The sequence below is a fragment of the Petaurus breviceps genome, unplaced genomic scaffold (assembly GCF_028583685.1).
Source record: "Petaurus breviceps papuanus isolate PSGF00001 unplaced genomic scaffold, PetGlider_PUasm1.0 90895, whole genome shotgun sequence".
In the NCBI taxonomy this organism is placed as follows: Eukaryota; Metazoa; Chordata; class Mammalia; order Diprotodontia; family Petauridae; genus Petaurus; species Petaurus breviceps.
Window position 1 is genome coordinate 26096364 of NW_027187372.1, and position 15112 is coordinate 26111475.

Here is a 15112-nt window from a genome sequence, read left to right on the forward strand (position 1 = left end):
AAAGAAACGGCAGAGTTAGGGGGTCTCCCAAACCTCAGGAGGAGTGGCCTCCAAGGCCCTGCTCTCCCACATGTCCCTCGGGGCTGAGCCAGAAGGGTACAGCTGTGTAGGAATCACGAGGGGAACTCCTCCTCCTCTCCCCTTATCCTTTGAGTCTCGATGTTTCTCCAGCACTTTCTGGAGGTGATCTCCTGGAGCCCCCCAGCTCCTGCTTCTGGGTCTAGGTGCCTGCATGTGATATCATCCCATTAAAACAGTTCCTGGTCTTGTATATTTGACTGTACGTGAATGGAATTCCTTGGGAATCTATTTCTGTGCTCTGAGATGAAGTAAGGCCTGTAGTTCAGGTGGAAGAGAGGAACAACGTACTATGAGAACAGCTGAGGCATATGACTGAATAAGGCCATGGTCAGTGGGGTGGAATGGGAAGGTGGCCAAGGAGGGAAGGGACTGGGCTACTCTGGAGTATGGTCACCCAAAGTGGTTACCTAGGAGGCCGGGGGGTGGGACAAGAGAAGCCACAGAGAGGGCCAGACTCTGCTAGAGTCATGTGCTCAGGGGAGGTCCTCCAACTCCATCTCTGGGGGATGATTGAAGCCTGTGTTAAATGGAGTGTGATTTGTGCATAGGTGGAACCATGGCCAATGTTGGGGGAGAGAGCACCAGTCCTCACTGGCAGATTCTTCCCTGCCCCAGCTTGGGCAGAGGGACCAACCAGAAGGGGGCAGGGATACAATCTCACCGCTGACTACAAGGCCCTCAAGGGCACTTTATTTATCTAGGATTTCTAGTGCAGGATGATCCCAGGAAGCCAGAAGGGTGTTGACAATCCACTCTTCTGGTCTCATTCTTACTGGGTTGGAGTTCAGACTCATACAGAAGGGAGAAGGGCAGATAGCTCTGGGCTGGGCCAGAGGTGACATCCTAGAGCTATAGCTGGGGCCAAGAAAAGCCATCTCTAGAGGGGCAAAACACAGACTGGGGAGTTGGGAGCTGTGCATTCAAATTCCAAGTCTCCCATTTAGCCCCTCTGTGCTTTCTTTTCTCCAATAGCTACTTTTAGGGCTCTTGAAGGTACCTGGGATAGGAAGCATGGGTGAGAAGTGTGGGGACAGTGAAAGTGAATCACAATCCACATGTTTTAGGACTCAAAAACCAGTCTGTTTGAACTCAGAGACTGGAAAAATCTGTATCTCTTCCCCCTTTTCAGAAATAATCCAACAGCATTCCTCCTGTCTGCCTCTGCCTTTGGGCCATGGGGTACCACAAATAACATTAGTGTTGAGTCCAAATCCCAGCTCTCATTCACCAACTGGGCAAATTACTTAACCTCAATGGGCCTCAATTTTCTCATCTGTAAAATGGGGATAAGAAAAAAAATACTTACAGTACTTACCTCAGGGAGTTGTGGTTGGGAAAGCATTTTGCTAACTCTTAAAGCAATATTAAAATGTGAGCTATTATTATCAGCAAGAGGCAAACATGATATAGTGGATAGAGAGGGCTGACCTCAAAGCCAAGAAGAGCTGGGTTTAGGCCCCCACTCTGGCACATACCGGTGGTGGGACTCTGGGCTTACTGCTAACCACTTAGTGCCCTGACTGTCTAAAATTCTTAAGTCATAGAGAAAGTGCCACCTTTTAACAGTAGGAGTTTCCTCCCTGGGAGTTCTCTCTTCCATTGGAGTCAATACCTCCCTTATTATTAGCACAATATAGACCTTTCACCGGGTCCCTAACAACAGAGGTGTCAAACTCTATTGGGGGCTCCCAACATAACTGGGAACTATTTAACAAAATAAAGAAAAGCACAATAGAATGTAGGCAATGTAAATGTGTGCTTTGATAAGTCAATTTGTGGCCCACAGGGACCCTTAAGCACTATTTAGTGCCCCCACTCTGTTTTTATTTGGGGTTGACACCATTGCTTCCCAATACTGGGACTACGCTATTGTCTTGGGAAAATACTACCTTGAAAGCAGAGAATTCCATTTACAATAGGAAGAAGGCAGTCAATTTCAGAGGCACTGAGAGCCCAGACTCCCAGGTCTGCCCCTGTCCTTGTTGGCCACCTTCTGACTATGTTTCTAGGCTCCATGCCTCTGCTTCCTCAAATGAGGATTGGACCTGGAAGTGCATAGTTACAGGACCAGACTTCTCTTGGAATCCAGGCAGGAGATGAGCCATTTTGAGGCTGCCCTTTCAACCTTTTCTCCACCTAGATGGCACCCTCTGTCCAGCCATCCCACTATTGCCTGTAAAAAGAGATGCCCGGGCATAAAAAGCATGACATCAGAGCATATCCTGGTTGGGAGGGTGGGAAGGCAGGTGACCTCTGGATGGCACTATTAAGTAATTCCCTAATGAGTGTTCCTGAGACCCTGCACAGTCCTCCCCAGTTGTGAGAGGAAGAAAGCCCCTGAAGGGTTCCTGGAGAACAGACCTGGATTCAAACCCTAGCTTTGTTCCTTATTACTTGATTAACCTGCAACAAGTCACTTTTACTTCTCTAGGTTTCATTTTCCTTATTTGTAAAAGACGGAAATTGGCCCAGATGGTTTCTATGTTCTTCCAGTTCTCAGCCTATTTGATTGGCTTTGCATGGGGGTACAGGGCCCACCTCAGGCCCTGAATAAGTAGGACTGGCAATAAACCCGTTACCTTTTTAATTATTCTTGATACTTCTAAAATTTTGCTTTGGATAAACCTCAGAGGAGTCTACAAAACAAAACAAAACAACAAAACAAAGCAAAGCAAAACAAAACAAAAGAAAGCAAAACAAAACAAGATGTAAGGCAGCTTAGCCTATTAGAGCTTGGGCCCTGGAGTCGGGAGACCAGAGTTCAGACCTTGCCTCAGACACTAGCAGGGTGGTCCTGGGCACATCACAATCTCTCAGAGCTAATTTTCTTCACCGTACCAAAAATGAGAATGAGAATACTACCTGCCTCTTAAGATACTTATGAGGAAATCACTTTTCACACCTTCAAGGCCCATGTAAATGCATGTTACCATTACCACAACACCTGGCTACGGGAAGGCAGGTACAGAGATTGTCCCAGACAGGAGTGGGGTTTTCTGCTGAATCTGCATGGGGTAGGGTACAAGGCAGGGAAATCAGGACGGGGGAAGAGCCTCAAAATCACATTACTTGAGGATCAGCTGAAGCTTCTGGGGATGTTCAGCCTAGGAAAGAGAAGGCTTGGGGGGTGGAGTGTGGCAAAAGAGGTGTGTTCAAATATCTGAAGGGTGGCTGACTTGTGGAAGACGGAATAGACTTTTCCTTCTAAATGGCTGAGACTAGAGCGATGGGTGGCAGTTGTAGGGAGGCAAAGTTTCCTTACAATTACAACTGTCCCCTCAAAGTGGAAAGAGCTGCCTTGGGGAGTATTTCTGGACTCCCCTTAACAGAAGTCTCCAAGCAAAGGCTGAATCTCTCATCATTTCAAGAGGGGCTCCTTGTCCTGGTCTAGCCTGGACTGGGTGGCTTCCAAAGCTCCTTCCAGTTCTGAGATTGTGGGATTCTGATTTCTGGAGTAAGAACGCTGGGTGAAGCACCCCAGTTCCCTGGCCACAGCTCACCCTTCCTCTCCCGCAGGAAAGAGGGATGGAGCACACTATCCTGGGGATCTTGGCTCAGATGAAAACCTGGGGTGTGAGTGTCCCTGCTCCAGAGACTACCATTGCGCCTCCCTCTTTATCCCTGACCTTTGTTGAGGTTCATTCTCAACCCTCATGTCCCCCCCAAACCCCCTCTCCCCACTCCCACCTCTTCTTCCCCTTCGATCTCGGAACTGTCTCCGTGGAGAGCAGCCTTCTCTAATTACCACTTCCCTGCTTCTGAAGCTGCCGAGCCCATGCATTTCCTGAAGGACCCGAGCCTGATCTTTGGGGGGGGGGGGGAGGGAGATTAGACCCGAGGGCCAGGCCCGCGCCCCCATGGGGATTTCCTCCCAGCCTCTTCCCGTCTCTCATCTCCTGCCACACACCTCTTAAGGGATTAACACACCTCTGGGAGCCCAGAGCCGCCCAGCACATGAAACTCTGCTTCTAAGGCCCTAAGCTGGCACCGTTTCTGTTATGCTCTGGCTGCCAAGCTGGGGGAGGGGGAGGGAGGGAACGGGGTGGGGGGGGAGAGGGGAGTGGGGGAGAGAGCAAGCAGGCAGGTGGTCACACAGGGAGGTGGGATAACTCGATGCTATGGGGCTGGGTGGAAAGTTCATCCCCCCCCCATTAAAAAGCACCCTCCTCTTCACTCACACATGTGCCCACATACCATGTACCAAGGTACAAAGTGAGCTAGGTAGTCTCAGCCCTCTATAACATGTCTCTTTAAAGTATTTGGATGACTATATTTCAATAACATTGGTTTCTTTTGTACTCCTATGTGTTTTATGTTATGCACTGAAAAACATTCATTTGAGAAGGGGTCTTCACCAGACTTCCAAGAGGGTCTGTGACACACAAAAAAGATCCCCAAAGCCCCTTTTTAAGGGAATCTCTTTTAAGGTGTGGATTGGCTTGGATAGGCTTTGAGGCTGCTTCCAAATATAAAATTCTGCAGTATGCCAAAAGCACCTCTCTTTCTTTCTCAGGGCAGAAATAGTAACTTGTCTCCATGCACCCTCAGAGCGCCTTTCTTCTGCACTCCCTAAAAACACACGTGCCCCTGCCACCAATACCAAGAGAAACATCAGTGGTCTCTGGGTCAAAGGACTTGGGTACAAATCACCCCTCTGACCCCCTTACTGCCTATGCCATTGTGGACAAGTCACTCCCTGTCTCTGGAGCTGTTTTCTCATATGTAAAATCAAGGGATTGGACTGGATGGTCCAACCATCCTTTCCAGATCTAAATCCATGATCTTAAGCCTATGATCTCAACTCTGTAGCTCCCCTAGTGCCCAGCACAGAGCTTTGAAGAAGAGATTCTTAACTGTTGATGAACTGAACTGAGTTGACTTAACAGTTAAGCAGAATTATGCCCCAAACTCTGGGCATCCTTTCTTTTCTCTGGCTCTGTCTCCATGGGATTTCTGCACTGTTGACATAAAAATGAATCCAATGGGTGTTGTTTGCATGGCTGGCTAGGCGCATGGAGATATGTTCACCACATCTTGGAAAGGACACTGATCAACTAGCTTTCCAGGGGAGGGAGGCAGAATAACAAGGGTGCTGCGGACCAGGCCATGTCACTCTATGATGTCATTAGTCCTCTTTAAAAACAAGGGACAAACAACAACAAAGGTTGGTGAAGGAACTGGTCTGTGATTAACCTGAGAGAGGAGGTCAGGGGAAAATGGGACAGCAAATGTCTGAATGCCTGCCATGCAGAAGAGGTATCAGACTCATTCTGCCTGGACACGAGGCAAGAACTAAGGCCATAGGAGTCAGCTGTGAAGAGAACTGGGGAAAAAGACTTCTGGAGTGGGATGCGCACCTCTGTGGAGGCATTCTCCATCATAGGTGGTCCCCAAGGAAGGGCTGGGTGAGCACTTGGTGACACTTGGAATAGATGGCCTTGAAGCTTCCTCCCAACACTATAATTCTGTGGAAGGACTAAGAAAGGAGATTTCCAATGACTATGGTGTAAACTTCCAGATGGATGGAGAGGTAGCATTGTGATGGAAAAAAAAATGGATTTAGCATCAGGGGTATTATTGTTCAGTCATTTTTAAGCTGTGTCCAATTCTTTGAGACCCCTGTTTGGGTTTTTTTTTTGACATAGATACTGGAGTGGTTTGCCAATTCCTTCTCCAGCTCATTTTACAGATGGGGAAACTGAGGCAAATGGGGTTAGGTGACTTGTCCAGGGTCACACTGTTAGTGTCTGAGGTTGTATTTGAATTCAGGTCTTCCTGACTCAAGGCTCAGTGCTCTATCTACAATGCCATCTAACTGTTTAGAATCAGAGGTCCTGGGTTCAAATCCTAGTTCTATCATTTATTGCAACCTTGGGCTAGGTTTTGGTGACCTCATCTATAAAATAAGAAGCTTGGGCTAGAGAGCTCCTTATATCCTTTTACCTCTAAGATTATGATTATATGGACTGTGAAGATTAAATAATTTCCTTTTATTCATTCCAACAACATCCACTCATTTCCTGAGTATCAGTGAGAAAGCTAACTGGAAATAAGAGTGCTATAGGCTTGTAGCTAGGAAGACCCAAGTTCAAATCCAGCCTCAGACACTTACTAGTTGTGTGGCCCTGGGCAAGACGCTTAACTTCTCCCAGCCTCAATTTCCTCATCTGTAAAAATGTGGGGGTTTAGACTTGATGACCTCTAAGTTTCCTTCCAGCTCCAACCCTATGTTCTACAAGGCCAACTAAGGTTCTACACCTGATCTCCCCTTGTTGATGAGAAAGGAGAGTTCCAGGGTAGGAGGAGGGACCGTGCCTTGGCTACCCTTTTAGTGTTCAATTTCCTGGATCAGAGGGCTGAGCACCCCTTTGCATGTCTGTGTATCCCCAGTAGAGGATTGGAATCCAAGAGCGGCAGCATTAAGGGAACATGCTGAAGTCTACCACATTACCACAGATTCATTTGTTTTCCCTTTATGTAAAGTCTTAACAAACAGCTCCTAAGTGGGGGAAAAGCTGCTGCTGAGTGGTCCTGTGTTTCCACTGCTAATAATCTGATTAAAAGGTATTAAAGACACCACATCTGCTCTAGAGATGCATCAAATCAGAGCCTAATCCTTGCTCCCTCTCCAGAGAGAGAACGGTGGGGTAGGGGCAGGAAGAATCCCAATAACTTAATCTCTCTTCCTCTCCAGCCTAGGCCTATCCCCAAATTCTGTCCCTGGAAAACTATGGGAGCTGGATATAGCAACAGAAAGAGTAGTCTCCTTGACAGGGCTGGGGTGAGAGGGGTCAGCAATCTGGATTCAGGCAACAACAAATCACTCTGGATCTGGACCCAGCCAGTCACATTGCCCGTTTATACACCTTTAAATTTCTCTCTCTCTTTTTTTTAATTGTAAGGAACAAAATCTTAAGTGAGACTAATCTACTTCCCAGATCCCACCAAAGGTAAACATGGAACTCTCATGTAGTCAACCCCCCTTTCTGGTTCCCTTGGACTTGGGAGTCATCATGGCCATATTAAATCACACAGGGCCAAAGAAGGATTGTGGGGGACTCCATGGGTGAGTTGTGTCCACACTGATATCAATCTTAAATGACTGTCCTTTGGGTCTATTAATTCATGTATGTATCTTTAGATAGGAAGATCTTTAATGTTAGCATTCATGTTCTATCTTTCTTTGGATCCACATACTGGTTATACAATTCACGATAATAACCAGTTATTGTTATATGTAAAAGTAATTTTTAGTCTTCACTCGGTCTTTCCTTTCTCCAGGTTGAATGATCCCCACCCTTTAATTTTTTTTCTAATCACCATTATAACTAAACCTGAGCCCTTCTCTACATAATAATAGCTAGCTAGCACTTATACTTAAGCTTTTCAAAATGCTTTAAATATGTTATATCATTTTATCATCACAACAACCCTGGGAGGAAGGTACTATTACAGCCCTCAATTTACCATTGAGGCAAATGGAGGTTAAGTGCTTAGGGTTAGCTCACCCAGCTAGTGAGGCACATTTCAAACTCGGGTTATCCTGAGCCTAAGTCCAGCACTATGGAAGGTACCACCTTGCTGCTACCTCTCTCTCTCTCTCTCTCTCTCTCTCTCTCTCTCTTAGGGTCCCTATCACACTATCCTATAGACTCTTGGAGTTGGAAGGAACCTAAGGGGCCATCATCTCCAACTTGGGCAAGTGTGCTTCCAAGACCTGAACCAAGTAACTGGGTCTGGTCTAAGCTGAACCAATAACGATGGTGATGAAGATATAAATGATATGTGGTGCTTTAAGGTTTACAGAGCACTTTTCTATGTTTATTTGAGATAATGCATGGTTTCTTAGTTTATGGAGGTCCCTTAGCTCAGGAAGGACCAAGCCATGAGGCCTAGGGAACAGCTAGGTGTTTCTATGAATAGCTTATCCTCCTCTCCCTTCAAAGAAGGTTAAACCTGTGTATCTAAAACAAAACAAAACAAAACAAAAACCCTGTGTTTGTCATTTCTGTCCAAGCAAACACGCTCACTTCCTCCTTTCAAAGGGTGTCTGAGCTCTGGGATTAGCACTAATGCTGCTGGAATCCCAGAAAAGGCAGCCCACAGCAATCAGGAGGCTGGGGTGGCTCTTGCCAGAGTTTTCAAAGGGAGAGGGACAGGCTTTCATCTCCCTCTGGGGACTCTGGGCCTGACACTGGTAAGGGCGCCCACCTGCCGCCTTTGCAATCACTGTGGCCTTTGAGGGAACTTCTTGGCCAGAAGAATCGTGCCTGGAGAAGCAATGGGTTACCTGGAACTCTTGACCCTAAAGAGGTGACATAGCCATCTGATCCCAAATCTGACGGTGTCTGGGTGGATCTCCTAGGACGATTAGGTTCTGAAGTGAGCTCTGGATCCTCAGAAAGAAATGATCTTGACATCAAGGTGCCATTTTGAGGGAGGTGGTGGAACCCTGACTTTCAAGGATGCTCTGGGTTGGATTTTAACAGGTCATCTAGTGCTTAACTGTCCTTTTCTTCGCAGGGAGAGACCTAAATACCTACCATTATAATCAAAATCCCTTTGTTCTCTCCTTAAAGGACACTATGAAGAGATGGGATATCGAGCTCTCTTTAGTTTAGTGGATTGGGGGACCAATTCCTGCCACAGACATCATGGCATGGTACACTGGACAAGTAATTGTTGTTATTGTTTGTCCTTGTTCTCAAAAAGGATCATGACATCAGGGAAGTGATGCCATGACTTGCAAACAAATTGGATTTAAGTGAGGGAGGGCTTTGCAGAGCTACCAGCCTCACTTTCTCCTTCACAGCCATCTGAGTCCAGTGACCAGATACAGATCAGGAAGACTAGAAAGAGCCCCAGGACAAATAATAGATTTGGAGTCAGAGAACACAGGAGTCCTATGCCTCCTTGTGATTAACTGACTCTTGGGAAAAGATAATATCCTTATGGAGGTTAGAATGGGGTTCAAATTCAGAGTCATGCAATCAGAAGCTAGAAGGCCAGAATGGATCAGAACTGGGATTTCTTCAGAATACCAAAATTCAAGGCACTGATGAATGGGAACCTGGGTGCAGAAACAGAGATTTAAATCCCGAGAGCAGCGCAGGTCCAGAAGGTAAAATACAGGGAAAGCTACTCATCTTCTTCCACTTGCTCCCCTAAAGCTTCAGTCTTTTATGGTGGCTCCTTGCTTTGCCTATGCCAGCTCTGCACTGGCATTGGCATGACTATATGCCAGGTCACGAGTGTTCTTACTAACTCAACTGTAAGAGTACGGGTCTGGGTTTAGATATTGGTTTGACTCCTAGCTCTCTGATCCTTCTTTAAATCTCTTATCTCTCTGGGCCCCAGTTCTGTCACCTATAAAATGAGGGAGTTTAATTCAGGGGGTCTTAACTTGGGGTCAGTGATCTTGTTTTCAAAAACAATTTTTGATAACTGTTTTTCACTATTTTTCAATATATTTTTCCAATATTTCAATAGTTTTTTTTTCCTTTGTATTCCTATGTATTTTATTTTATGCACTTAAAAACATTATTTTGAGGAGGCCATAGGCATCACCAGCCTACCAAACAGGTCTATGATATAGAAAAAGTTAAGAACTGCTGAAGATGATCTCTCAAGGGCCCTCTGTCTCTAAATCTTTTGATACTGTTATCAACAGATCAATCACTCTTCCTTCCACCCTTCGAGCAACTCATAAAATTCTACTTCTAGGAGTCCAAAGAGGATATAACTTCTCCCACCTCATTTTTCTTTAAACATGAAATTCCCACAACTCTCTATCACTTAAGGTCCACCAATGCACATAAACCTTTGGCTTAAGCAAAATGTAAACATTAACTTTTTTCTATTTATTCCATACATGTTCTCTATATGTTTGCCTATGGAAGTGGGTGTCTTGGATGACAAGGCCCTAGAAGGTTGGGACCGTGCCTATATAATGCTTAGCACAGTGGCCAGCATGATGCCATATGTAGTAAAATTTGACTTTGTAAGAGTTTCTTGCTTGAAGGATAAGAATCCACAGGTACAGATGAAGGGCACAAGAGTAGAAGGCAATGAAAGAAAAACAGCCATTTAGAAATGATCAGGTAGAAGGACTGCACAGAAACTCAGGGGGTGTCAGAGAGGACTGGACCAGACTCCCAAGTCAGGCCAGAGGATATTGGCAGGTTTCAAGGCCTTAGGGGGCATGGCACCCACTCTAAATACACTCACTTCTGGCCTGCTGGTGTTTATTTCACACAGCATGGGAAAAGACAAATATTTCTGGCAGAAAGAGAAGTCTCCAAGGAGGCAGGTCTGAGTTATTTTCAGAGTCTGGACCAAAGGCTCCCTCACATTGAACATCAGAGGTCATAGGCAGTAAAAAATGCAGTTGACTGGAGACAAAAGAATTCGATTTCAAATTCTAGCTCTTGGTACTAAATTTCTACAGGACCTTGAGCAACTCACTTAATGTTTCTTGGCTTCAATTTTCTCATCTTTAAGATGAGAAAGGTGAGCTGCATTAGTTCTAAGGGCCTATCCAACACTGAGTCCACTGTATCTATCTAGTCCAGAGGGGTCTATGAACTTGGGTAGAAAAAAAATACATCTTCATTTCCATTCATATCTAATTAAAAGTTAGTATTTACTTCAATAATTTATAAACATTATTCTGAGAAGAGGCCTATAGACTGGCTACCCCAGACTGCCAAGGGGGCTCATAACACACCCCTTCAAAAGAGATCTCCTTTGCTTTCAGAGTCCTTTACAGGTCTATCTTTCCATTAGAACTATCTCTTCAGTTCTGCCAAACTGGCATATTCCCTGTGACCTATCTGCCCTTCCTATTACATTACAAATGAGGAAACTGAGACCCAGAGAAGTAGCAGAGCTTGATTTGAACCTAGGTCTCCTGACTTCTAGAGGGATCCTGCCAGCCCGAGGATCCAGTGGTTTCATATAACAATAATTACAACAATAACAATAATGTGCCAAGTACTTTATAATTATTATCTCATTTCAGCGACCATTACCTAGGTCAGAGGGGTCAAACAAGTAGCCCGAAACCCTTCTGAGCTCAGCCAAAACCAGAACCAGATTAAAATGGAATTGGGAAATATTTGACAAAAAAAAAAAATAGAATAAAACACAGATTACATTACATTTTAAAACTAAGTCAATATGCGACCTGCAGAGATCCTTATATATCGATTATTGAGTTTGATGTCACTGATTTAAGTCATGGTTCTTGATTTTTTGTGGGTGTCTGGTGAAGTCTATGGATCTCTTCTCAAAATAATGTTTTAAGTGCAATCTACAGAATTTACAATGCAATATACAAGATTACAAACGAAACCAATTACACTGAATTGAAACCAACTAACTGTTTCTAAAAACAAATTCTCAGCCCTTCTCTGCAAAGGAAAACCTACCCAATAGTACTCATGGGTTGAGGAGGGAATAGACTCAAGGATTCAGGTTGAAATTAGACTGATCTTCACAGTGAAGGGTGTGGCCAAATTATTCCTAGGCCATCCATCTCTTAGTTGAACTAGACTTCCTTAGTTCTACTCTCCCCTCCTGTCCTGCCCCTGGTTTCCTGTTGATCTGATTTTGACTGAGGGTGGAGCAGAGAGGATGAACATTTCCCTATTGGGAGGGGGGTCCTATGTTTTGGGAAGGGGGTGGCGCTGACAGTTGGGTGGTCTGATGTTCAAGGGAGGAAACTTCAGCTCCCTACCTGGTTATTAATGTGCAGTAATAGCAGCCCTGATAGGGGAGGGGCATAGCTAATAAACACATGGTGATTAGGGGTAATGTGGTAATTGCAGTCCTGGCTGGGGGTGTAATTGAGAGATGCTGCATGGTGATTATATAGCCTGATGCTGCTATTTCCCTGGAATGCATGGCTCTCAGGCATGGCCTTTGTTATGTCTCTAGCCACCATGGATACAAAGCCAGAGGGAAGGGTGTCAGACTCTGTGGCAAGGGCAGCCCCCCCTTTCACCCCTAGGAAGAGGTGCCTCTCCGACTTTCAGGGTGATGATCATAAGATCAAAGATTGAGAGTTGGAGGAGACCCTAGAGATAACCTAGTTAACCCTCCTTCGTTTTAGGGCCATGCAGGTGACCCGCCCAAGATCACACAGCTTGTCAGAACTAGACTTTAAACCCAGGTCCTCTCACTCCAAATCCACCACTTCAGCAATATCTGTCTTCAAACAGACAAAAGTATCTCTTGCTCCAGGAGACAGAACTAACACTACTGAATGGAAGTTACAGGAGGACAGACATCAAGTCAATATAAGGAACAGCTTCTTAATGATTGAGTTTCCTCCAAGTGGGACAGGCTGCCTGAGGAAGTAGAGTTTCCATCCCTGGAGATGATCAAGCCAGAGGCCAGATGACCAAAACTGGAGGGGGTGGCAAGTTGGACCAGGTCAGAGATTAGTTTTATTAATTTATCAGCACAGCAAGGTGGCACCATAGTGTCTGGGCTGGAATCAGGAAGACTTACCTTCCTGAGTTCAAAGCTGACCTCAGTCACTTACTGACTGTGTGACCCTGGGCAAGTCACTTTACCCTGTTTGCCTCCGTTTCCTCATCTATAAAATGAGCTAGAGAAGGAAATGGCAAACCACTCTAGTATCTGTGTCAAGAAAAACCCAAAAGGGGTCAGGAAGAGTTGACTGTGACTGAAACGAGTGAACAATAACAAACTTGTTTGATGCTCTATGATGCCTTCCTTTATTACTCTAGCCAGAAATGACTCCTCCTTCCCCTTGCCCTCCTGAGTGTGAATAACTCAGTTGAGCCCTATTGTGTATTTCTTTGCCCTGTGGCTACATATGCACTGGACTCATCCCTCCTTACTAGTCTGTTCAAAGAGAGTACACAGAGTACCAGACTTTTGACCAGGAGACCTGGGTTCCAATCCTGTCTCAGGCTCTGACAATGAAGTTACTTCATTTCTTCACATTTCAGTTTTTCCATTAGCAAGGTGGGGAGTAATACATTTATTTCTTCCCTTTTGAGGAAAGTACTTTGCAAATCTCAAAATGTTATAGAAATGTATGCTATTGAACTAGAAAGAACTAAATTTATATCCAGGTGGAAGCAAAATACCTGATCTTTTTTGTTCTCTTATTTGATTTTATGTCCTCTATACCATTTTTCATCCCAGCTGGCACAATCCATCCTTATAACCTGACCATTGTATAATGTGAAAGTATCTACAGATCCTATACTTGATTATAAGACGCCATGGGGGGGGGAGGGGAGGGAGGGGGACAAAATGTGAAATTCAAGGAATTGTGGAATTGAATCCTGTAAATTAAAAGGAAACAAACAAATTAATAAATTAAAGAATTAATAAAAAAAGAAATGTATGCTATTATTATGGAAGTACTTTATAAACTGGGAAGGACTATATACATGTCACTCACTAGTTTTGAATAGAAGCCACAGAGCTAAGACTAAAAGGGACCTTGCCACTCATCCACTCCAACCACCTCATTTTATTTTATCAAATTGTTTATTTTAATTAATTAATTAATATTTCTAGGAATTAATAATAATAGGAATTTATTTTTAAAATTTATTTTATTAAACTTTTTTCAGTAGACCAAAATCTATTTCCTCTCCCTCTTACCTTCCCCCATCCCAAATGAAGAAAAACAAGAACCCCTGTAACATATGCATTGTTAAGCAAAGCAAATTCCCAAATTGGCCAGTTCAAAAATAGGCCTCATTCTGCCCCCTGGGTCCCTCACCTTTCTTATCAGAATGTGGGTAGTACGTTTCATCATTGGTCCTTTGGAACAGTGGTCACTCAATTTACACATGAGGAAACTGAGGTCCCAGAGGCTAAGGGATATGCACATAGACGTGGCATTTGAAACCAGATCTTCCACCTCAAAGACCAGACTTGTGTCTTATATATCTCTGCATTCCTCATAGCACCTACCTTCCACAATGTCCAGAAAAGAGAGTAGGTGCTTAAAATATGCTTATTAAATAAATGAATGACTCTGCTATCTCCTCAATTCCTCTTCCCCCAAATCCTTTCTTTTTTTCCTTCTGAATTCCTAGTAAACTGGACCTCTAGATTCTGTTTTTATCAATACATTGCAGTATTTTGGTTAATCTACTTCCTTTCTTGCCTGGCAGGGGACAAATGAGAAAGAGGGGGCATCTCTTAAGGTAAGTAGATTTACACCTATGCACTGTGGTGCCCTGGTGAAAGGTATTAGCAAAACTTCAAGGGAGTCTCTTGGAATAGCAAAGTAAAAAAAAAAAAGAATACTGTTGGACTGATTCCTAAGTCCTTGTACAAATGTTTACACACAAGAACATTACTAGGTATCTGGGGTGTAGTCATGAAAGAGGGAGCAAAGTGAATAGGAAGCATAGTACAGTGGAAAGAATGTTGGGTCTGGAGTCAGAGGGCCTGAGAGCAAATTCTGGCTTTACCACTTACTAGTTGTGTGACCCTGGGCAAGTCATTTACTCTCCCTATGCCTCAGTTTCCCCATCTATAAAATAAGGAGGTTGGCTTATATAGCATTTGAAAGTCTGTAAGGTACTTTACATGTTGTTTCATTTGGTCCTCATGTCCACCCTGGGAAGTAGGTGATATTATTATCTTCATTTACAGATGAGGAAACTAAGTCAAACAGAGATTAAGTGGCTTCCACTAGGTCACACAGCTAGTAAGTGTCTGAGGTAGGATTTGAACTCAGGTCTTCCTTATGCCAAGTCCATTTTTCTATCCATTGCAACACCAACTGCCTCTAGGTTCTGAATCTCTGAGTTCTGAATCTGTGATCCTGTAAGTAAAGGGTGTGGAAGGAATATCAGGTAGGAAACTGCCAAGGAATCCCTACTGAGGACAAGTTTAATAGAAGGACTCAGTTTACCTGGAAAATAATAATAACTATTATTATGATGATGATGTTGTTGTTGTTTAGTGATTTCGGCCATGTCCAACTCTGTGACCCCGTTTGATGTTTTCTTGGCAAAGATACTAGAATGGT

At 44.3% G+C, this 15112-nt stretch overlaps 1 protein-coding gene across 3 annotated transcripts in view; it reads right to left on the reverse strand.

Moving 5' to 3' along the window:
• Nucleotides 1-15112, reverse strand: part of TMEM9 (transmembrane protein 9) — a 38266-nt gene that overhangs the window by 6620 nt on the left and 16534 nt on the right. Inside the window, exon 6 of one of the 3 annotated variants that reach the window (XM_069074540.1) lies at nucleotides 16-2717. The exons of the other annotated variants lie outside the window; for them this stretch is intronic. Coding sequence (XP_068930641.1) covers nucleotides 2583-2717 — 135 coding nt within the window. The 3' untranslated portion in view covers nucleotides 16-2582. Of the gene's footprint in view, nucleotides 1-15; nucleotides 2718-15112 lie in introns of those variants that run through there. 3 annotated transcript variants of the gene reach the window in all.